This window comes from Lonchura striata, chromosome 1, assembly GCF_046129695.1.
Source record: "Lonchura striata isolate bLonStr1 chromosome 1, bLonStr1.mat, whole genome shotgun sequence".
In the NCBI taxonomy this organism is placed as follows: domain Eukaryota; kingdom Metazoa; phylum Chordata; class Aves; order Passeriformes; family Estrildidae; genus Lonchura; species Lonchura striata.
Genome location: NC_134603.1, coordinates 143,787,578 through 143,812,520, shown reverse-complemented (window position 1 = coordinate 143,812,520; position 24,943 = coordinate 143,787,578). Strand labels below are relative to the sequence as shown.

Here is a 24,943-nt window from a genome sequence, read left to right as displayed (position 1 = left end):
CAGGGTAAACCTGTGTTATGCAACAGTGATCCTGGGCAGCTTGTTGTTAGGCTGTACCTGTTATTAGGCCTGTGAATAAATTGAAAGGGATGGGAAATTCTGCATATTTGGGAAGTATTCTATGTGAAAATCACCATGCTGATAAAAAGTTAATTAGCCTCAGTTCTAGTCACTTTTGGTAGCTATAATACTTAGCTTATGCTAAAGCTGTTTTTGCAGGTATTGAGTGTCCCCTATTCTGACACTGAGATTTTCTTGTATGTTTAAGTGTTTGTGTGCAGCAGGGGAAATACCCAGGACAGAGAGTGCACATCTTTAAATTTGAGATGTGGGGGATGTTGAGATTGTTCTGTATAAACCTTTCTCCCTCTTCTTTGCATTTCTAACTCTACTGATAGCTACCATACTAGTCATTTCCATAGCAAGGATATATTAAAAAGCCTTCTTCCTTTCCCTCCTCTGTTACTGCCTTATTACTTGTGACAGTTAAGCTACGTTTAAGAATTACTACTCTTTCTGCATTCATATGGTCTTACTATTCAAGTCACAACTGTACATACATTGTTGTAGTGGAAAGGTTTGTGTTCTACATGTAAAATGGACCTGTAATATTTTACAAGATTTAAGTTTCAGTGACCTTCTTTTAAAAGAAGTGTAACGTTTCTAACCAGCTATACTGTGCCCTGACATTAGCCATTTCATTGTGGTGAATAATTGGAGAATTTTGGAGGCTTTGCACCTCTTCTGCAGGGGTTGGTCATAGTTTGGTTTAACTACGAGGGAGAAGAATTGTTTAGACTTATTTATTTGTTAATTCTTGTGGGTGAAAAAAGAAGCACCTGAGAAGATGCTTAGACATAAGTTTTTACAACATAAGCTTATTCTGTGGGTCAGAGCTTGACTCTAAAGTCTCATCTCATTCTGAACATGTTAACCATTTCTCAGAATTGCTTGCCCACATGCCTGTGTTTTGAGTGTGTGCATGTGTATATGTACATAGCTCCTAGTTCTTGTAGAGACTTTTTGTGGTGTAATAATCTTTAAGAGCTCTTTCATTAAAAAAAATTTGTAATTAATTTCTGGGGGCATGACCTTGTACTGAAGTCAAGTTCAAGTGACTCTAGAATTTAAAAAAAAATTTGAACTAATTAGGTGGGTACTTACATGCTGAGAAGTTGTTCTGTAGTCATTCTTTCTAAGCAGTTTTTGAGGATTACATAATTCAGTCTTTATCAAGTGGTTAAATTCTGTAGCTTAAAACTTTAAACATTTAAACAAGGGTATCTAAAATACATTTAAATATAAAATAATTGTCACATGAGCTGTTGTATTGGTTCCACGTCACACTGTTTTGCTTACAACTTCTTATGTGGAGACCTTCCACACAAGTTTGCTGTTGATCCTCTTTTGGGATTCAGTCCAGTTGATTGAACATCAGAAAAGGATTGTTTATGAACAGCAGACTCAGGAAGCAGTCTTGGAATAAACATTTGATATGTAATTCTTAAGACCTTACTTAGTATCATCTCTTAATTATATTCCTTGGAAAGTGGCACTATTAGTGTCTGATTTGGCACGGGCATGAGCCTTTTGGCTTATTGTCTGTGACTGAATGGCCAAAGGAGTTTGTGTAACTTCCAGCTTGAATGTTGGTTGTTGAGTACTTCTGCTTCCAGAGTACTTCTGTAACCAGACTTTGTGTTTTAACACAAGCTGCTCAATGAGTGCTCAACAACCTGGTGGAACTGGTAGTTCTATACAGCTGGAATAAAAGCTATTTCCAAGTTTTATACATAAAGAAGACTAAGATATTAAGGATATAAATTTAAATTGGCATTTAAAAAATACGTCATCTTGTTCCTTGTATTTATTTTCTCTTAAATTCAATTTAATTGGAGTAATGTTTCTAAACATCTAAAGCAATTATAAAGGAAATGTTCTATTAACTTTTTCTTAATTGCTTAATCAGCACAACATAAAGATGGCAAATTAGTTGAACTGTTTCAATAAAATCCAATAAATAAAATTTCATTGATTCATTGATAGTATCAGTTGATCTTTGTACTGTATGTATAGTTAACAGAGTGATGTGGAAACAAAGGATAAAATACAGGAAGCAATCACTGTTTCAATCTGCATCAGTGTATTCTACGAAGTGTTAACTTTCCCTTGTGCTGTTTGGGGCAGTTAAGATCCGATGGAATATGGAAGCTGAAAGTATTTTAGGGATAACAGGCTTGTACTGCACATATTCCGTTTCTAGAACTATTTTTTTGCCCCACTAGTTCCCAGAACTTGTCTTTAATATTGTGTTTCCTTTGTAATTTACGGTAATTTTATTGTTAAACATGGCTTATCTTTAAATAAATGTTTTACCTCATACTTGCAATGGTAGAATGGCAATGAGCTGGGAACCATTGTGGTGGAAAAGATCACCTGAAAGACCATATGTCACTTTATTTAAAATGTGAGTCATCCTGAGCCACCTTTGACCTTCAGATTTCCTTTTCAGATTCTCTCTAGAAGGACATGTGTATGAACTTGTTTCATTGGTAAATGAGTGACAGTTATGTCTCTGTTTGGGGTGTTCTTGTGAACACATTGTATCACTTGCAAGGCTGTTCAGTAGGCATAGACGTGATTTAAAGTTAAGGCTTGGTTAGAGAGTGGTAGGTAGTTCCTCTATACTTTGGTAACTGCCTTTTACCTAGAACTTTTTTTAACAGGTAGAACATCAAGCTCTTCCTGTGTTGTCTTGGGATTTCTACCCAATAAGTTAAAATAAGGTCAACAGTACTCAGGGACAGCTGTGCTTTGAACAGAATTATTTTTAAAGTATGCAGCATGACTATCTGCTTTTTTTTCACCTTTTTTTTTTCTCTAAGTTTGCTCTGCCTCCTCTAATGAACTGTTTTGCAAGGACCCTATTATGAACCAGAAACTTAAACATGCATCTCTAGAGACAACTGGCCAAGAAGGAAGAGTAAATAAAGTTCATATGGTCATGATTCTTTCTGACTGAGTCTTGAAATTCTCTACAAATTTTGGTTCTGTTACAGAAGATTGATGAATAGAAATTTTCCCAAAGCTCTACACTAGTTGCCTAGAGAAGTCTGAACTAGGTGCTTTTTAAACCCCGAGGACAATATTTGTGAGTTTTTGTAGCCTTGGATATAGCATTTTCTTGTTGGTAGTAATTTTGTTGTTGTTCCTTCTTAGTTTGGAAGTGCTTCCGTTTCCCATTGCTGGGTAATGCCCCTCAAATAGCAACTACCAAAGCACTTAAGTCACAGAAGGGTTTTGATGTTCTTGTTCTCAATACAGAGTGAAGGCCCCTAGGCAGCAGTTTGGCTACAGCTTCCTCTGGCCTTTCTCACCCTGCAAAACTGCATGCTGAACTTGAAGAACAGATGGCTTTCACCATTAAAGATAAATTATTGAACAGTGAAGGCTTCTTCCTGTTGTTTGATGGGACAGCAGCACAGGAAAAATAGGCTTTAAGTTTATGGAGTAAAATACCAGTGATGATTAAGGATTAATTTCATGTCAGAGATTTTTTTTTTTTGTTAAGAGGGTCACAACACTTTTAATATGACCCTCAAATTTGGATTCTAGACTCAAAGATAAAATGGATAAAGAAACAAGTACAAATTGAGCAAGAAAGAACAGCTTTGTTACAGTCAGATATATTTCAGTCTCATGATAGCTTTTCTTTTGTATAATTCCAGAGAAACCTGATATCCAGCAAGTAGTATTTAGTTGATACAGGAGGGTGAGGTGCTGTTCAAGTGCTTCTGTGATTAAGCTCTTAGTTTGTGTATCTGCTGATATTGAACACAGTGGCAAATACCAAGGAAGAGTACTAGATTCAGCTTTCTTCATTTGTAAGAAAATTTCTTCTCTAGAATAAGGAAAGGCATGCTTGGAAGTTTGTTTTGGTATATTATTGGTCATTACTTTACAAGATGGTATATTGCATTGGCTGCTACTGTTACAAAGCAGTGGATGTTGCCTGTTTTGTTTCACAGTGTTTCCATTTAACACTTTTTTGTTCTAAGGAGAACAAAATGTTTTGTTCATTTAACACTTTGCTGTTCTAAGGAGAATTCTAGCAAAGATGATCTATATGAGTGAAATAATGTACTCAAGATTAGATTCTGGTTGGGGATCTCTGAGATTACAGTTGCCAGATAAAGGGTTTTTTCCTAATTAGTTCTCCTGCATCAGAATCTTCTTTGTTTTGAGTAGTAATTCCATATAAAAAATGAAACATGCATTTGGACAAGCTGTGTGATGAGAGCTTGACACTGTTCTGTAGATTAAGCAGGTGACTCTTCCACTGTCTGTCTTCTGCCTCCTTTCACACAGGCATATGATTTTTTAGGGTAGACTAGAGGAAAGCAGATCTTGTGTCTTCCCTTGATTGAAGTGATATGCTAAATTATTGATTCCTACTATGGCTGGCTCTATAAAGTGCCTAGGTTTAGTGGTTAAGCCATGTTTTAAAGTAATTTTTGCAGATTTAGTTTATTTCCCGCAGTTGTTCATGTGAAGCCTGACCTAATCCTTGCTTGAATTTTCTGAAAGCAAAATTCTCAGTCATAACTTCTCTTCCCCAAGTTACTCTTAAAACTTGATACAAACCAAAGGTATAGCTCTGCAAGGTAGTTTAGGGACAAAACTACCTTAAAGGTGGCTTTACATGTTGCTGCTGCCCCGTTAAATTAGCAACTCAACTGTTTTTTGTGGCTGTGATCTAACAGGATTACTGAAATTGTGATGTTTAAAAAGCATATAAACTTCTTTTTTATCCACACTACCATTGTGATTATTTAATTTTCAGTGTCCCCTGAAATTATTTTACCTGTGGAGGTGAGGGCAAAATGCAGGGACAGTAAGTTATTTTGGACTCCAGGAAGGGAAATTGAAGTCTGCTTCACCATGTACTTAACTAATCATGTTCTTGATCTAATTAGTGCTCCTTTCCATTATATGAGAAGAATTTCAGTTCATGCTGGCTGCAAATACAGAAGAATGGTGCATGAAAGCTGCTTTTTCACCTTGAGATTATTGTATATTATACATGGCAAATAAAGGGTAGAAGCCACATCAGTATGAGGCTATGAGAAGTTTCAAGATCTTAGCTCTAATACTGCCTAAGTATTCAGTATTTAAAATTTAATATTGATGCTGTAAACTTGGATTCTGCACAAGCCAATACTTACACTAATTTCAGAAAATTATGCATTTTATCTTTTTTGCTTGATGTAAAACAAACCCCAAAACCTAAACTGCATGTGGGGAGGAGAAAGGGTTCTGTAAATCATAAACTTTGTTTATATTGTCTTCACGCTTAATTACAAACCTTGACTTTGAGCCCAGAGACATTTATGCTTTGTGTGTGGCCTATCCCGAACCTCTTGGAGAGAGACTTTATACTGAGACTAAAATTTTTTTGGAGAATCATGTACGCCATTTGCACAAGGTAACCTGTACAGTTACTGATGTCCATGTAGGTGTTCTTCATCCTTTTTTTGACTTTTTATAGGTTTTTATGAGACAAAATCACAGATGACAGAGTTGCAGAGACACAATTCTTGTATATATGAAATATATATAACACATGTCACCACATGGACACAAATGTAGGCAGGTATTATAGATACCTTTTGATTTGCAACACAAAAGAAATAATTTTATTTCTAAGCCAACAGTTATGGTTTATGCAATAGTGTCATTGGCTTGAAAAGCAAGTTCTTTCTTTTACATTGAATGCTTATAATCAAACAAGTTAGAGAAGCATCTTCATTTTGCAAGTGTTTGTAGTTTGTCATTAGACTTGTGTTTCAAGATAAATGTATCTGCTCTAGTGTCTTGGAAACTGATTGTATATACTCTCTTAAAAAATAAACATAAACCTTCTGAAATATGTGGGAAATAAACACTTGGGAGGAGATGAAATAATGGCAAATTATTTATTATGACAACTATATTTGTATGTCTATATAGCTGTGTTAAGTTCTGTTTCATCAGCTAAGACAGCAAATTTCATTAAAATTATAATTCATCATGTTTTGTAGATAGGACAGATGTATGGCACCTCCATCTATATCAGTAAAAAGAGAACTAGATTTAAATAAGATGCTTTTCAGTGTCTTTATATTGGGTGAAGCATCGCAAATTCTGCATAGTGCTGCTAAGTGGCTTCACGCTTAGGTACCTGAGTATTTGACAAGATAGACTGGGTATCTTAACAGGCAGTTCCACTGGCTACAGAGAGGTTAATTCTGGCACTCAGACTAAATAAGTTCACTAAACTAGCACAGAACTCTGCCAAATAAGTTCTTCATTTATTTAATGAGATGAATAAGCTCATGTAGGATAATCAGGGAGGTGCCAGAACAGTGGAAGCTTTGGGAAGTAGTGGAAGGCATACATCCAGTTTTTAAATTGGCTAGCTACCACTTGTCTCTGAAATAATGTTGGAAAATTCTGTTTTGTCTACCAACTTTCCTCTTTCGTATTTTTTTACCCTTTTTTGCATGAGCTTCTTTGCTGCTGGAGCCAGATTTTAAAATGACAAACTCTAAAGAGAATTAAGGTTGAATTCCTAGGATTTCATCTTCCCTCACAAATCATACAAATTAGTTTAAATGGTTGAACTTACTTCTCTGAAGTATGAATCTATTTTGAGAAGTTCAGTAGCTTGTCAGATAATGATTTGCTTAAATTTCAGAAGATTGGGGCCTAGATTTGAAAAACTTTAATGCTTTTTTTCATTTATACATGTCTGTGCTTTGTTAAACTTGTATTATTCTGTGATTCTTGGTACATATAAGGACTTGTCTCCAGTAAGGCATAGTGGTTTTACAGTTGGTCAGTTCTGGTGTGCAGTGCATGTAGCTGTGTGAATATAAAACTGATCTGTGTCACTGAGAGTATGGTTCTGTGAGTTATCCCACCAGTTTGATGTGAGAATATGAACCAGGCTTATTTAAGCAGGTACTTCTGAAAAGATCAATAGAAAACAATACAGTAGAGAGACTGCTATTTTTATATGCAAAATAAAGCAAGTCCAGGTGTTCTAGCTGGCTTACCACAACTTGATAGTATTAAGATGTGTAAGCTTTTTGGTCATTGCCGTGATTCTGAATATGCAAATACTATTCCAAAATGATCATCCCGTGATAGCTTCCTAAGTGTGTGTGCTATTTTCATACTAATTCTGGTGTGTGGGGTATGTGTGCCTTCACAGAGAGTTCTGGAAGCTGAAGAACAAGTACTGGTTATGTATCACAGATACTGGGAAGAGTATAGCAAAGGGGCAGACTATATGGACTGTTTATACAGGTAAGCTTTGCAAAAGAGTTGTTAAACCTTTGAAATTAACATGAAATTTAACATGATCTGCTGGTTAAGTTGAAGAGTGTTGATTAAAGAGAGCAGTAGATGAATATGCCTCAGGTTAATTTTGGAGAGAATATAGTTATGGTAGCAGAACATGAGAAAAAAGGAGTAATGCCTCAGCAGGTAAGTAGCCAAGATAATTTCTTAAGTTCTTTCATTACTAATATATTCTGCTTGATGTTGCAGTGCCAAATGTGTTGGTGCTAATCAACCCAGCAGTGTATAAACTCAGAATTGTAGGAGTTCTACAAGGTTGGCACTGTACTGCAGTTTGCAGTTGAACCAGCACGGTTTGAGTCAAAGCTTCAAGATATTCTACTTTTTATTAATAGTTGGTGTTCTTTTCTTATTGCATGCATACTCTGAAAAAAGTACCATAATTTAGTTGACTCTTTTGTATTCCAGGTTCTAGATTGTATAATTCTTGCAGCAATGAAAACTGATCAATGTCTATAGGTGGTAATCTGAAAGTTATTTTAAAATAGATTCCCTTAAAACTTAATTAGGCTTGCATCTCTGATTCTAACCTGATAGGCAATACTTGAAACACTGCTCAAATGTGAGGCATTTTTGAGCAAAATTCCTAAAATGTGAGATCGATCATATCATTGGAAATCGAGTTAAATCTTTTCTTTCTTCAGTGTTGATTTTGGTTTGTTTTTTTACCCATCCTCCTTGGTGCATTATGCTAGGAAGACAAATGTGGATTCAGTTTGAAAGTAAAATCCCACATGTGCTTGACTAAACCAAGTGTATAAAATTGATGGAATAAGGAACATTGAAAGAAACATCTTTGGTTGTTGTTTCATTCTGATGGTAAAAATAATAGATAAAACCAATGCTGGACGTTAGGCATTACCAGTGTTTTGGTGCTGTAACTGGTTTTATAGATACTTCAAAAAGATCTGGTCTGCCTACTTTAATTTCAAGTGATTTGGGAGAGTTTTCTTATCTAGCAAATTGAAATTAAGTCAGTTAAAGGAAAAAAAAAAGAAGTATTACAAATAAAATCCTGAAAACTAAACACACATGGTGCAGCTTTTGCTTTGTTCCATTTTGTCTTTGAAATATTCGTAATAATACCAGCATATCATGGTATAGCAATTTTTAGTTTTACGTGCTACTCTTGTTGTATGTACTAATGGGGGGGGCGTGGGGGGTAAGTGAGGAGAGTGTAGGGCTTTCCTTCTTAGCAAGTTTAATGAGAAAAAGCAGATTGGCAGCTGTTGGCTTTGTTCCCATGGGGGAAGATGGGAAAATGCCACCAAGGAGCCTGCTTAAGGCTGGTGTTCAAGGTGTTCCTAATGTCCTCACAGGTTTGATATGACATGGAGGGCCCGGAGCCTTCTAAAGAGGCCTGCATTTATAGTTCATGGTTACAGTACCTCATAAGAGTGTCAAACTAGCTGCTGTACTCCAGTTTGTCATCACTGCACTAGGACACATCTTCCTTCTTTGGACTCTGTGGTGTCCTAAATTCTTTTAAGTTCACAGGATTTCACAGTGTGTTCTTCCTTTTCTCCTTTGCTTGGCCTTTGTCTTCATGTCGAGAGTGTTCAGACATCTCTAGTCAGGTGCAGCCTCTGAGGCTCTTAAAGTGCTTCAGTAACTTGGCTCTTTTCGGTGTCTAAAACTGAGCATCTCAAAACTTCTGCTTAGATCAGAAATTTAAAAAAAACTCTTCAGTTGGCTCATTTAAGCATTTCTAATGTAAGAAATAGTGTAGTTGGGAAATATATTCGAATTTTTTTTCCCAGTTATCTAGGAAAGGAAAGAATTGGTTCTGTTTAAAAATGTTACAGTATTTGTTCTATGGGAATACTGAGAGTCAAGAGGGATGTTTTAGCAGGTCTTGTATAGAATACATTTTGTGTTCTTTATAAAAACTATGCATACAGTAGTAAATACTGAATTTAAAAATAACATTTATGGCATTTCTTCTCTATAACTGTTACTTAAATAATTTCTGAAAATTCTTCTCTTTAAAATTTGTCATCTGGCTGTTAGCTAGTTATCATGAACTGAATAAGGGATCATAACAGACAAAAGTTTGCCCTGTTAAAATGAGCAGTACTTCTCCATTTCAGTCTGAGAGAAACACATAAACAGTCCAGGTAGAAGGAAATACTTTTAACTTAAAAATATCCAATAGTAGGAGTGTTTTTCTACCATTAAAATACACTACTAGCACTCTAATACTAATCAGTGAGTTTAGGAGTTATTTTGCACATAGGTGTATGTATGAGAAATACATACATACATGTATCCGTATATAAGCAGTGCATGTTGAAAGGTTGGATTCTTACACAAGATGTTCACCAAGAAAATGCTGACAGTGATATTTCAGGATCCTGTTTGATCTCTGTTACCAACACTACTGTTTCAATGTGATGTAAATTCTTTCAATGTCATTTGTACTGTAATATTTTTCTACAAATAGCAGTGGAATTGTTTAAAGGAGGTTATATTTTGTGATATGGAAGACATTCCACAATTCTGAACCTAATTTTAAGTTTCTTATTTTTGCCTGTTTTGATGAGGATGTCCTTATTTCTATAGGTACCTCAACACACAGTTTATTAAGAAGAACAAATTGACTGAAGCTGATCTTCAGTATGGTTATGGAGGGGTGGATATGAATGAACCTTTGATGGAAATTGGAGAGGTAGGTATTTCTGAAAGTAGGGTTGGCTAGAAACAGTATTCAGAATGCTATTAGTTCAGCTTTGTCCTTTGAAACATTTTTGCTCTTTTATGTCACAGAAATGTTGTAGATGTAAGCACTATTCTCCTTGTAAAATGAGATTACAATTTTGGTGTAGAAAATAAGAGTGACCTGGCAGGGAAAAAAAACAAGTATAAAAACTGTTGGAAAATCTGGGCTTAAAATGTGATAATAGGAACACTTAGCAAATAAACTTTAGATTCTTAAGTGATACTGCTATCTAGAAAACATGTTGAAGAAGCAGTATACTTTTGTTTTTGAAGCCCTTTAAATATTAGTTTTTAGGCTTCTATTTCTTGATGTGACAAAGTATAAAAGCTTTTCTTAAGAATCTCAAGGCAGTAAAGTTAATATCTGTTCACAACTGGTGTAGGTTTAGGTTTATGGCAATCACCCCTTTGTCCTGAAAAGTAATGGAGACTTGAGTCCTACATTCATATATTAAATTGCAGCTTTATTTTGGTGAATTCATTGCTAGATTTCTTGACCTACAAGATGAGCTCCATTTCTTGACCTAAACTTGGCAAGTTTATCAAGTCTTTGTTTTGAAAGCATTTTCTCCTTCATTATGGTTCATGTAGGATTCTGTCTTTTATTCTTTGGATTGTACAAGGGCTCTGGCAGAAGTAAAATTATTTGTTGTTTATCACTTTAAAATTGAATGAACTACCATTTATGCCATTTTAGATGACTGAAATGATCTGGACTTTATCTACCCAAGGGCAAACATGCTTATTTTATGTATAGTTCTCTTCAGTTTCAGCGTGAAGTTACAGAAATAATGCCCAGTATTTTTAGAAGCAGAGCTGCACTCTCTGTTCTGAAGATTCTGTCTCAACGTCATTCTTGTGTTGTAACAATACTTTGGGAGCTTTTCAGTAATCTTAAACAAGTCCATTCTTGCTCAGCTCTTCCGAGGTGTGTAACAGTAGGTCTGTACATGAGAGCAGACGTGCGTGTGTGAGGTGTGTGGGCACAGCTTCAAACAGTTCTTCATCCCCACAAGTGTTCAGACATTCAGTAATTGTTGTAGTAGGAAATATACAGGGTGAGATAAGTTAATGAAAGTAGTTTGCCAGTGCTTGCAAGAGATTACTTTTTTCTTCTCTGTATGTTATGAATGCATGGTGAAGGAGACTGCTTTTCTGAGTTGAACTCCTATGACTGATTTCAGTCTCCTGAGTTTTCAATGGCTTTGTGGGAACCCTGAGCTAGAAGGTATTTAAGATGTGCCTTCTGGGGTTTTTTTCCCCTGATTCTGGAAAATGGAGAAAACTGCCACGTTCAGTATTGCCAGTCTAGTTGGAGAAATAAGATCAGTCCCTATCCTCAAGTGGGAGAAGCTGTCTTGAACTAATACATCAAGTTGCTGGATTGATCTGTCTATAGTTTATTTGACAGGAAAATTCCAATAGGCAACTTGACTTTGCTTCCGCCTCATATGTGAGACAGACCATGCTAGAGACCACATTCAGAAGAGATCTACTTGAGCTTGTTTATCCTCACCTCATAGTTACTAAATGTATCAGTTCTTTTCCTTTCTTCCCCCTCTCTCCAGAGCTGGCTTTTTTCAGCTGGCTTCTTTCATTCAGGATGAGTTCCTGTTGTCTTACAGAAATTTAACTGTCCTCCAACTACTCTCCACAAGGCATGACAGTGAAAATTGCTCCTAAGATGACTTTGTTTCAAAACATGATCTGTCTTTGGCTTTATAAGCAAACCTTTACCTCTCCTTTAGCCTGCTTATGGTGCAGTTGTGTCAGGTTTACTTTCTTAACCCTGTATTGCAGCATGGATGCTGAATAGCTGTGACAGCTGGAGCACGTTCATTTGTCTGCTTTTTAAAAAGGAGATTTATTTCACAGAGTGGGTCAGATTGGCAGTTGATAGCTATGTACCTGCTTTCATTTAAGGCATACCTGATTGATTGTTTAATTTTTCCATCTAGTGAACTGTTAGTTGTATCAAAGCTTTCTTAGAAACAATATTCCCTCTGTCCTTACTGAACTGTGCAGTTTCATTTTTTTCCAGTCTACTACTTCCTGGCAGGTGTTTTTGTAGGTCTCCTATATGCAATTATTCTCTGTGTATAAGGGATCACATCCCTTTTGGGCTTTAAATCTGACTTTGATTCAAGTGCAAAAGCTCATTTGAACTATTGCAATTCTGTTTTTAAAAATGGTGTACCTTGGGAGCAACTGCTTCACTTGTAAGAATTGATGAATTCCTGAACTGATTTGAATTCCATTAGAAGCCAAATGTTAGCTTGCCAGTGACTTTGCTGAAGATGTAAGTATCTTAGTTTCGAGATGTTCTTTGTGCGTTGGATGAAAGGATTCTGTATCTTTGACTGTGACCTCTGACAAATGGGCCAAAAGAAATTTCCTTTTGTCAGCTGAGGCTCATTTTGCAATCATTGATAGAAATACTGGTGTTTACACACATTCAGACTTTGATTAGAAAGGTATGTTACTTACCTATTGCCATGCAGATGGTTTTTTTTATGTGTAGTCTCAAAATCTGCCTTTGTAACCAACTTGCTTGGAGTCCTTACATGTATTTGAGAATACTTGGAGTAGAACCAAGGAATGAATCAGTTCTATGAGATGTGTAGAAAGAATGCAGGCTGGGAAGCCAGCATTCATATACTGCCCAAGTAGGGAAAGAAGAGGTTATGTAACAACTGAATTTTAAAAATCCTCAATGGGGAATTGTGTCATCTTTGGTACTGTTCTGGTTTTGGTGTGGTGGTTTTTAGGTTTTTTTTTAAATGTACTTTTTATTGATATAAACTTGTGTTGTGTCCTGACAGCTAGCTCTTGATATGTGGAGAAAATTAATGATTGAGCCACTGCAGGCCATCCTTATTCGGATGCTCCTCCGAGAAATAAAAAAGTGAGTGTTTGATTGTTTCTTGCTTTAACATAATGTGGGTTTTTTTTTACTTCTTTTTCTTCTTTTACTTTGAAAATCTGTGGACTTTTACACAATTTTTATGTTTGTTTTTTTTAAGGTAACTTCTTTTCTGATTATGATGGTCAATCAGCTTTTCTTGTTGTAGCTGTGTGTTTGTGGCTTTCATGTGTAGAAAAAGGCAGTGAATTCCCTGTAACCACAGAATAATGATCTTTCTGTTTCAGCAACCCTTCTTATTAATTGGATAACAGGAGTTAGAATAACTGTCTAGGTCCCATAGGATACATTTTACCTTTTTCTCCACCTAATGCTGACTACCTTTAGCTTCTGTGCTGTCAGTCAAGTTAAGGAATAGGCCTTGGGCAGAGATTTGCCAAAGCCAGAGAAGCTGTGTTTGCATGGAACCCAGAGCAATTCTTGCAAGTGAAAAAGCTTCTGGGTTTCTGTTTTTCAGATCAGTACCTTCACTTATCATTTTTCATGTTTGTCTTGAATGAAATGAAGATAATTATTTTTTGTAGTTTGAGGGAAAGTTATTGTTTTATTTATGAATATCTTTTTTTTTTTTTACTACTTCTAAACAAAACCAAAGCGCTTGAGATTTTTCAAGCTTTGATTTAAAACTTTTATTTGATTAACTTCTAAAGGATCTTCTATTTTATGAATAAACAAATTTTGGGATCTACTACAGATCTTGTGTGTAGTTGTAAGTTTCATCAGTTTCTGCACTTCTACCACTGTTTATGATAACTCTGGGGTTGTTTTAAGCGCTTACTCAGGTGACCAGACTGCTGTAGACAAACTGAAGGAGAGAGGTATTTTGGCAGATTGAGGTTCCTTGAACATGCACTTGGTCAGAAAAAATATCTGTAAGGCATTGAAAACCTAATTTTAATAGTTTATTTGTATTTTTCATTCCTGAATTACATATTGGACAACAAAGTAAAGGAAGGATATGATGTCTCTTTTTGATGGCATTTCTGAAGCCAGGAAGTATTTATTTGCTTCCCCTTGTTGACTCATGGTTCCTTTGTAACCAGGACTTAATAGTGCTTTATCCATTTTTACTCAAACTATTTTTAGTAAATGGAGATTTCCCTAATTCATGGTGAAGAACATTCTCCTTTGCTACATGAAGCATAGTGTTGCTGAAGACTTGTCTTACTTAATGTATATATTTCACTGGTGGGTGGGAGTAGAAATGTCTATGAAAACTTTTTTCAACAGACATCTGATGCCCCTTAAAATAATGGTCTGTGTTTAGGTTGAGGCAGATTGCCCCAGGGTGTTTAGATCAAGCCTGTCACTGGGAGGCAGTGTTTCAGAGGCATTTGATCTCGAGAGTGTAACAAGTTGAAAGTATTTGTTGCTAAACTATTTGGAAGCTTTGAAATAAAACTTTGGGCATGCTCTCTAGTGGTTGGATTGGGATTTTTTTCCCCCATTTTTTTATTAAGGAGTCTTTTGTATGATCTCAGAGAAGTTAATTCCGTTCTGCTTCTCAAAATATACATCCAACAATTCACACTAAGTTTCTTCTAGCCACTTTGTGATCTGTGTATCATTTAATGAATTATATAAGAGAGAACCACTTCTTGTAGCTGTTTTTTTCCTGCTGTCATGAAATGCACTGCTCCCTATGGGGATTCTGAGGATGGCCTTTGCATGTAACAACAGCCTTGTTGCTGTTCTTTGCTGTAATTTCAGTGGTCAATACAGCTTTTAAGAGGCAGTTTTAAAGACGCTACTGCAAGTGATTTAAATGCCTTTTAGCATTGAGTTCAGTAATTCAGGGATTAAACAAGGTGGATATCCATAAGTTATATCTATCAGACTTGCAAGAATATGTATGGGATTAATATAACTTCAAAGTTTTAATAAAATTGCTAATACATGTATATGCTTAAAAAACCCTCTATTTACAGTAGACCTTCCTCATAGTAGCTGTTTGTGTATGGTTCAATTTATTACAATGCTTTAAAAAATAAATTAATGTAGATGGGACAGTTGAACTACTTCTAGGCAGGAAGTTTGTGTAGCATACAACAGTATGTGGAGTTGATATCCAACACTGTAGTAAATTATTGCATATAAAAGTAGCTTTCTTACTTTGTAATGAAAAAGGTAGGGAAGCAGAGCCACAAATTCTTCTTTCAAATGTTACTTTATCCATGTATTTAACTGGATTTTTAAGACTCCTGACTATAGCCTTGAGCACGCCAACCTTTTAGAAGCTATAAGCTTGTGCAATACGTTATACATTAAAATTTACAATAAACTTTTTTTGATACATGAAAATAAAGAAATACACGTAGTGGCTTGTGGCTCAGCTGAACAAGATAGCTAAACTTATCTAAGAGTTTACTGACACCAAAAAGGAGCAGGCTGTCCTCTGCTACCTTCCATGTGCCAGATTTGGTGCTCACCTAGTCCCTTAGTGACCCAGCTGAACTGCTAATGTGACAGAAAACCATTTTGGATATTGTTTCACCAGATTGGCATAAGTCAGTTCAGCAAAGCATTAGATGAGTGCCAAAGCAAATGGAGGCCTGTGTCTGAGCAAAAGAGAGCAGGATCAGCCCCCTTGAACAGCAGAGAATTCTTAAATCACTTAAGCCTGTCTTGTCTGACTGCACTCCTAATATAGAGTTCCAAGTACAACGCTTTCATCCCAATTCCTCTAGCCCAAACACTCCTCCTACAAGGAAAGCTGAATATCAACTTAAGCATTTTTGTGTCAACACAACAGGAAGCCGACAAGATCTTGAATTGTGAGAAAATTCATCCATGCAATTCTTAAACAGAAATAATTTGGATATTGCTCAGGTGCTATCTCAAATGAAAATGTGATTAGTACAGAGTAACTGAGAGAGGCCTCTCTACTAATGCCACTTTCTAACTAACTGGACTTACTCCTGTCTAAGCTGATGCATTATCTATACCATTTGTTTGAAATTAAAGCTACTGGAAATTAACTTTTTCAAAAGTGTTTGAAACAGTTTCATCAAGTTCACAATGAATTCTATAGGTAATTTTCCTTGAAAAACCCTTGGTCCTACATAGCAGAGATTTCTTTTAATGAATCTGATATTTAGTTATTGTACCTGAAATTTTTTAAATGTTCTTTGGGGCTGTAGTAATACACTGTACAATACATGTTGAACATCCACTTTAGCTTGAGCCTGAAGATAGGAACAAGATAGAGTTAATATAAATCAGCACAACTTTCTTGTGTTTTGTAGCTTTCTTCATTTCCTTTGGAAAAAAAAAACAACACTTGTCACCACCTGAATTAGTGGAACTTGTGTTTCTAGCACTTAATATTTTTATCCAGATTCCTTTCCAAAGGTCATCATACCCTTATACCCAAGATATCACAGGATATCCCTGCTTCAACGTGTGTTGCAGATGCTCTGTAGCTTTATGTGTCTGTATTGCTTGCTGAGTGCTGCCAAGAAGGAAAATAAACGTTTCATAGACTTCTACCTTTGCAGGGTCACCAATTCCATTTTAGTGTGCAGTTGTTCTTACTACTACAACTTATGGGAAAGTTGTCCATAAAACTTCTGCCAAATTTTGTTGACATTTGCACTTCACATTCCTGGGAGCAGGGTGCCATTGGTGTAAATAAAAACCTGAAATGTTTGCGAAAGCAGGCAAAGCCTGTTTCTGTGCTGGGTTTGTTTTCATTTATTACCTTTGTGCCATCTGACCTCTGCTTCAAAAGCGTGTTTCCTTCCTTCCAGCTCTTCCATGGAGTGTGTCTCCTGTACTTATACAGCTTTTTACTAATGTTCCTTTGAGTCCCCTGGGTCTGGCCATTGCTGCCCGCTCCCCTCCCACACATGTATCGGCTAAGGTGTCAACTGGCCTGTTGAGCAGAGGGAAGCTGGGACTTGAGCTGTTCCTCCAGTAATGCTGCTTGTGTTTCTGTACCAGGTCCAGAGCCCTGCATGTGGGAGCTGGGCTGGGCTGTGTCTTACCAGAGCCCCATTTGTACTATGATCAGCTTTTAGTTCTGTGGCTTCCTATGCTACATGGCCTAGCCCTGTGTTCACAGGCTGCTGCATCCTGCAGCTCTTCATGCTCCTGGGCCCCTCTATGATTCTGTGCTGCTGCCTCTGCCATCATAAACCAGACCCCGCAGAGAGATGTTGGCAAGGGTGCAGGGTGTCATTACATGTACCCAAACCCAGGTTTAATCCACTGGTTCAGCTCCACAACCAGATGAAATATTCCTGTTTCCTGTGTGCAAAAATCACACCATATCTGGTGGAACCCATCAGTTCAGTTCATTTGTAATGGATAATGAAAATCAGACCATCCCTGATGGAACCCGTCTGTTCAGTTAATTTGCAATGGATAATAAAGCTGCATAAACCATACAGTGACTGTTCATTGTCTATTAAGACAGCTAATTCTTTACACCCATCATGAGCTTAAGTTTTCAGAACTGAAAACCAGTAGTGTTTGAAAGCAATATCCATGATTAACAGTGTTGTGAATACATGAAGGTGGTCTGATGTGCATAATACAGTGACTGCTGGTGGGGCTGTCCTGGTAAACCTCCACAGCTCATAAGCATCCTCTGGAGTTTTTCCTGATTACAAACCAAAATAAATGACATTTGCAAAATTACTTCTCTCCCATTTTACCCCAGCCTAGATGGGTATATGGTAATGTTTGTCTTTGATGCTTAATCATAAATATACTTTCACAAATCATATTTTGGTCCTATTTAACACCTTAGGAGTTAGAGAATATTTTTTATGTAATAGCAAAGTACATATGAAAAGAGGTATTATTTTAGAACTTCTCATGTCTTAGGAGGAAGTCTCTGATGTTTTGAGTGCTGGTATTTCCCAGTCCTTGCAAAGGACTGAACACTAGTTTTTAAAACACTAATTTTAATTACTTCTATTTTCACCTGAGTGGAACTAAAGACAACATTTTCTTCACTTCAACTCCTTTGTTTGAAGCTAAGAACTTGACTGGAAGATGTAAGGTTTTCCTTTCCTGTATGATTAAATATTGTGACATAATGGGCCAGGTGTGTTATTTATTCCACTTGAAATCTACATGTTGAATAGTAGATATTCAGAAAAGAAAACAGCATGCTTATTGTTGTGGTGCTGGTAAAAAGGATGGATTTTTTAGAAGGAGGAAGAGGGTAAAGGTAGTCTATGTAATAAAGGCTACAAATACAAGATGGAAATTACTGTTGCTTTTAAACTACTTGCATAGAATATATAATTTGGAATACTTAGATCCTTAGCAAATATTTGGAAATCTCACAACCTTTAAATGCTTTTGAACTGTTTATGAGTAACTATCTGAACAATTTAAATGTATATAAGAGAAAGAAGTGCATTTTTTATTTTAAGATTAATCTTCTTTTATTTTGCCAATTTGAGCAGGGGAGTTTACTGGAAAATGTGTTCATCCAATTTTATTTCACTTGGCTATAGATGAGTTACACCAGAAATCTGCATTTTCATAAATGTTTTCTTTGTCTGTTTCAGTGATCGCTGTGGAGAAGACCCAAACCAGAAAGTAATCCATGGGGTTATTAACTCCTTTGTTCATGTTGAACAGTATAAGAAAAAATTCCCCCTAAAGGTAGATACACATTTCTGATTATGTATCTTTAATTTGGAATGTCAATCTAGTATATACATTAGTTTAATGTCCTTTAAAAAAAAAAATCTCTCTTCTAGTTTTATCAGGAAATTTTTGAGTGTCCTTTTCTGAATGAAACAGGGGAGTATTATAAACAAGAAGCTTCGAACTTATTGCAAGAGTCAAATTGCTCACAGTACATGGAGAAGGTAAGAGATTCTTCAGTGCATATGCAGTAATTAAAATAATTTTACTGATGATACATGTTGTCCTTTACAGTTCTCATAGTTGTTCTTTGTGTTTTACACTTTTATGTAATCGAAATCATATTTTTTAGTGACATGGTTAATCTGAACGTTAATTACAAACCTTGCTATGGATGGAAAGTCATTTTGAAAATATTTCATAATAAATTATGACTCAATGGCATGAAAAGTCAAAAAGAAAAATAAAATATATCAGGTTGATTAGTATTATTTCCTCCCTTCCTTATTTTCTTTCAGTTTTGAGTAAGGTAACACTAGAGTTTTAGCAATATGTGGTTAGAAAATACAAGTTGTTCCAAAACATTATTAAAAATTACATACTCTGAGGTGGATTTTCTTTCATTTTGCTTTGTGGTGTATGAAGTTATGTTGTGGTTAAATTACTTGGAATTCTTATATATGGTTTGAGAAAACAAAGATTAATACAACACTAGGAGTTAGTTCTTGGTCCTGTACTGTCCTCACTACCAAGAAAGAAGAGTTGAGAAGAGGACTGTGAAGTTGCTTTTAAGTTGATGGTTACACACCTATATTGAAATTCAGGGACAGGCGAATGCTTCAACTAAACAAAAAACAGTTCTGCCTATCATTGGCAGTCTGCAGCTTCCTAGACCCCCCTCATATTCACAGAGTGTAAGTGCTTTTATTGGCAGTATTCATATAACTTGTCTTATGATTAAGCCTATTTCCTTCATTGAGTTATAAAAAGATATTTTATTAATGGCTCAGATGTACTCTTGTACCTATTGAGCAGATGTTTACATACAAGGAGATGTACTTAGAATAGTAAAGTGATTCTTGGAGTTCTCTTTTTGTTAGGTATTGTGGTAAAATTGTCTCAGAAGGAATAAGAAGTATGGTAAGAGAAATTGGAGAAGACTAGTCATAAGGTTAAAGGGAACAAGAAATTTCAAGATGAAGACTGTGGAATGCTGGTGACATCTGACCAAGCCTAGTTAGTACTCAGACTCGATTATGTTCATTTGTAATAGCCTGATTCAGAAGAACAAATTAAGTTTTTCATCCTGCACAAGTTCTTTTATAACTCTTGTTACTTACTCTTGTTTCTCATTCTACACACATACACTATTGAATATTCTGGTACTATATAGGTTGTCAGTATTTCTCCAACTTGCAGTTTAAACTCTCCTGTGTAGGTTTTAGGTAGATTAAAAGATGAAGAAATGCGATGTCGGAAGTACTTGAATCCCAGCTCATATGGCAAAGTAACTCATGAATGCCAACAGAGGATGGTAGCTGATCACTTGCAGTTTCTACATGCAGAATGTCACAATATTATCAGACAAGAGAAAAGAAGTGGTAAGTCCCACTGGTCACAAAAAGACTGAAATGGTTTTCTGTTTTATTCACTTAGCATTGCAATTTCCTCTTTTTTCAATACCCTACTGTGCATATGAGCATTTTCAACTAATGTTACTAATCTAGAAATCCCCATTAAATCCTGAATGACATTTCTCTTTTAGCATGTAACTAATTCAAAACCTTCTTTTTATTGTTAACAATCCTTCTTTCAGCTAATGCTCTTTCCTTGTCCTAGTCATCTTAAAAACACACTGAAGTCCCATGTCCTGTAGAATTGATTATATTTTATGCTTCCTTTGTAAACCCAATGGCTCTGTCTTAACAGATTTCTTCATCATCACTTAACAGGTCAGGCTTATAAAATATTTTGACACCTTTTCATAGCCTCTTTTTATCGTTCTGAATCTTTTGTGACCTCTCATCCCAAATCTTTTTTATAGAAGGAGATGCTCTTGTAGTTATATTCCCTACCTGACTAAAAAAAAAAAACGTGCTTCCCAGTGACTACATGCCTCTTACATGAAAGATGGTATCTCTTATGTGAAACAAATTATTTTTCACAGTCAAACTCAATTTGTATTTAATAATGGTCTGTTCAGTTTCCAGGCAATCTTTCAAGTTTGATTAGAGTTTGGATCTGTTTTGTTTGGTTTCTTTTTGGGGGTGTGGAGATGCAAAATACAATAAAAATAGCAGTTGCTTATTTAAGAGCTTTTCTCACCTGAGAAAAATTTCAAGCTACCACTGGAGGCAAATAAAAAGTCAAGAAGCTATGTAAACTGATTTTAGTCAGCTGCTGCTAAGGGATATTAAGGAAGACCAGGGTTTAAAATAAACTGGCACACTATTTCTCCGCACTAGCCCAGCTGTCTTCTTAGAGTCTCTCCTAAAAAAGTTGCATTGTAAGGGTGAGGTGGTCACAATGGCAGGACTCAGTAAACACTGATAATAGGCCTACTCTTTCCTTTTTTCTTTTGTCAGTGATCCTGTGTATGTTAATTTTTTCTTTCAAAACAGTTAGTCTTGTTTCAGTCTTTAAAAAGTTCTGTTGGATATTATGATACTATATTAAGTATTAATTTTTAATGTTTCTAAGTGTACTCTATAAAAATGTATCTCTGTTACAGACATGGCAAATATGTATACTCTACTTCGTGCTGTGTCAAGTGGTTTACCTCATATGATTCAGGAACTACAAAACCATATCCATGATGAGGGCCTTAGAGCAACCAGCAATCTTTCTCAGGAAAATGTGAGTTTCCTCAGGCAACTGAAATGACTGTGTGATTAACATTCTTGATTGAGTGTTTGCCCTTTTCCTCTTAGTTGTTTTTTGTTTTTTAATTTTGCTTATATAAAATTGGTTTGAAACACGATGGATAAGTTGTAACTTCTCATCAGCATGGTTAGCTCTGCCAATTATCTGTCCTGAGTACTGATTGTTGTAATTGCTGATATCTAACCAGAAACAACTGCAGCTAGATATTTCTCATTGTTGTTTGCTTAATACTGCCAGGGCAAATAGGTCCTTTTGTTCCATGTATGCATTTTTTTTTTTTTTTTTCAGAATTTCTCTTAAGTCAGTGGCATTTGCTGTTCTGATATATTAGAAGCCAGTGATTCCATTTTGTAAAGACCTGACATCCTGTCCTGATATCAGTCTGGTCGTTTTCTTAATAGCTTTGTAATCATATTGTTTTATATGGTCATGCAATTTCTGCAAATATTCTTATTTATTTTATTAATGTGTATTAAACTTTTTTTTTCCATTTATGTCTGTTTAAATTACTCAATTCCATTTTTGTTTCTCCAGCATTGCTGTTCAAACTACAAGCTTTCATTTGACATTGTATTTTTGCATGTGTACAAGCACAGATCTTGCTGTCTAGATCTGTGCTCACTTTAGGATGGTGACTTTAGCTATCCAGTGTTTCTGTCTATAACAATATATAAACACAAGCTGTTTTACATTCACTCTGTACTGACTGCACAGGGATGCTTACTATTCTGTGACTACACTGTGACTTCAGTGTGCATACTGAAAAGGGACTGAAGTCTTTAGTAGTACAGTTTGCTTTCCAATTATTTTTAGGTTTATTGAACTTATTCTTTCAAACTAATAGTGTCCTCACAGAGAAATAAATACAGACCCATGAGAGTGGTGACAATTCACAGCCTTATGTAGATAATTTCAAAGTGTGAAATACTTGTTCTGTTGTATAAACATTTGAAAAAAACTTTGAAACATTTTTATGTGTAGCCTGAGATAGTACTTGGGGAGTTATGCTACAGAGCCTTTCACAGCATTGCACTTGTGCCTGCCAGCTTGTCTGTGTAGGGACTCCTCCAGCTCATGTCAGTCATTTCTATGCAGAATATGATGCTGGAATATAGGGCATGAAATTCAATTGGTAACTGCCCTATGTAGGCGAATGTAAAGGGATCATTCAGATTTTCTGTGTCTGAAGTTACTGTGTAGGAGAAGCAGTAGTTTATCAGTTGCTTGATTGCTGTATTTGTGTTAGCATTAATGATTTTTGAAAAGGCTAATAAATAAAGGATTTTAGGGAAAAATTAGATAGCATGAGAGCAGTAAAGACTCAAATCTAGGTTGGATAGCATGACTGTAAATGTAGCTTAGACTTTTTATTTCCAAGGCATGCTGTAGCATCATAATGTGAGAGTACATCAGAACCCATCCTCTCAAAAATCACTGTAGTATTAACTTTCACAAAAAAGAGTAATTAGTAAAAAATCTATAACTAATGTAGATATGTCTGTTTTAGATACTAGTACTTTTCTTGCTAACTTGCTTTCTGTTGTATCTACCCTCTTTAGATGCCAACTCAGTTTGTGGAGTCAGTTTTGGAAGTACATAGTAAATTTGTTCAACTGATCAACACTGTTTTGAATGGTGATCAGCACTTCATGAGTGCCCTTGACAAGGTAATTTTTACTTAAGTAAACAAAGCATTGGAAAACAAAATCGAGGACTTGATTCAGGCTCACCAAAACTCTTCACAGCATCAACACATATGGTCAATGATAGTTCATATGCAGTCTTTCTAGTTTAGAAATGCAATGGAGCAAAAGACAATCCAGTGTAAGGGAAAAGATAAATTAAAGACCATTTTAATACTTGTTTTCTGAAAGAAGACCTTTATTTTTATCATATTTCAAAACACAAAATGGTGCTGATCCATTCAGTGCAATAATAAATGCAGATAATATATAGGCAACTGGTGGGGTCTGGGAGGTTTGGTAATTCCTGCATGCATTTGAACTTGAATTTGCTTGCTGAGATAATGTTTATCTCTGAATCCTCTTAGTATTACTTCCACAGAATTTTTGCTTAGATTTTTCAAGTTGACTGCAAAGAATATCTGGAAACTTACATTACTTCAATCACTGCCACAATAGGTAATTTTTTCCAGGAGAGAGCTGCATTTGAATTTAAATAATAAATATAGGGAAAGAGGCTTGCTGCTGTTTTATTTGAAATGCATAGCCATGCAGGTATTCAAGATAACAGTTATAATTATAATAAATGTTAATACTAATAATTATTAATTATAACTAATAAATCTATTTTCTTTAATTTTCTCTCAGAGGATACACACATAGAGTTCATTGCTCTTTTGTGGTGTATGCAGTAGTTGCAGTTTGTAATTAATGTCAGAGTCTAAGCTTTGACAATTATCAGTCAAGGTTAATCTGAAAAGGAATAATGGAGAAGGTACCAGTGATGGTACCAACAGTAATTACCCAACTGTATTTGTGATATTGATGAAATAATTATTTAGCATTTTAAAACAAATACTTCAATGCCAAATACATTTCTCTCTCTCTTGCAATTAATGTCATGTACCAGAAGGTGGAGTAACATGAGACTGACAATTTCATTTGCTGGCACATAGGCAATGCACTTTTTCTTAAATACGTCAGTTCTTCACTTCATTGATCTTTCTTACAGGAAATACTTAAAAAATTGATTTGCTGTTAATTTTTGATGGTGGATATCAAAATCACTATTGCTGCCTCCAGCACTATTGCAAAAGACTGCTCCAAGCTTTAAAGAGTTTCCTATTTCTTGTCAAATTGTGCATTCTTTTCTCAGAGGAATTCTGAGACCTGTTAGCAAATTTTGCAATCTTGAGGTGTTGTACAGAAGAGTTCCTTGTCATTTTGTCTTTATAATAATAACAATAATATTTTCCTTCTTCAGAGGAACTATAATTCCTAGGATCTATGGTCATGCAGTATTTTTGATTCACTATTAGTTTACAACACTAATTTAAATGTGACATGTAGTTTAGAAACTCCATTATTCTGATAATCTTTTTTCCACTTCTAAGCTACCATTATCTCTTTGCTTTTTCATCATGCTCAGGTTTTCTTCAGCCAGCATATTGTTTGTATTCTCCTACTTCAAATTTCCACTTTCACTGATATATTTTTCTCCTTTTTAGTGTATGAAAAAATCCAACAACCAAAAGTGCTTTGGTTTCTTACTGTTGTGAACACATCATATAAGTTTTTCAGCTGAACATACATGCTGTTGATGTGCTGCTGCTCACATCTACTTTATCTGCACTTATTCCTAAGTTTCTTTCCATCCATTCTTTTGGACCATAATATTGCTGTATGCCAAAATCATAATACTTTTGTGAAGTTTCTAATCAGAACT

At 35.6% G+C, this 24,943-nt stretch overlaps 1 protein-coding gene across 2 annotated transcripts in view; it reads left to right on the top strand.

Annotated features, from left to right (window-relative positions):
- The window catches only part of CUL2 (cullin 2), a 40,294-nt gene that overhangs the window by 3,126 nt on the left and 12,225 nt on the right, over positions 1-24,943 (top strand). For both annotated transcript variants that reach the window (XM_021542927.2, XM_021542926.2), the window contains exons 3-11: positions 5,383-5,485; positions 7,256-7,350; positions 9,967-10,072; positions 12,945-13,027; positions 18,571-18,667; positions 18,766-18,876; positions 20,091-20,253; positions 21,384-21,508; positions 23,095-23,202. In XM_021542927.2, coding sequence (XP_021398602.1) covers positions 5,383-5,485; positions 7,256-7,350; positions 9,967-10,072; positions 12,945-13,027; positions 18,571-18,667; positions 18,766-18,876; positions 20,091-20,253; positions 21,384-21,508; positions 23,095-23,202 — 991 coding nt within the window. The remainder of the gene's footprint in view (positions 1-5,382; positions 5,486-7,255; positions 7,351-9,966; positions 10,073-12,944; positions 13,028-18,570; positions 18,668-18,765; positions 18,877-20,090; positions 20,254-21,383; positions 21,509-23,094; positions 23,203-24,943) is intronic.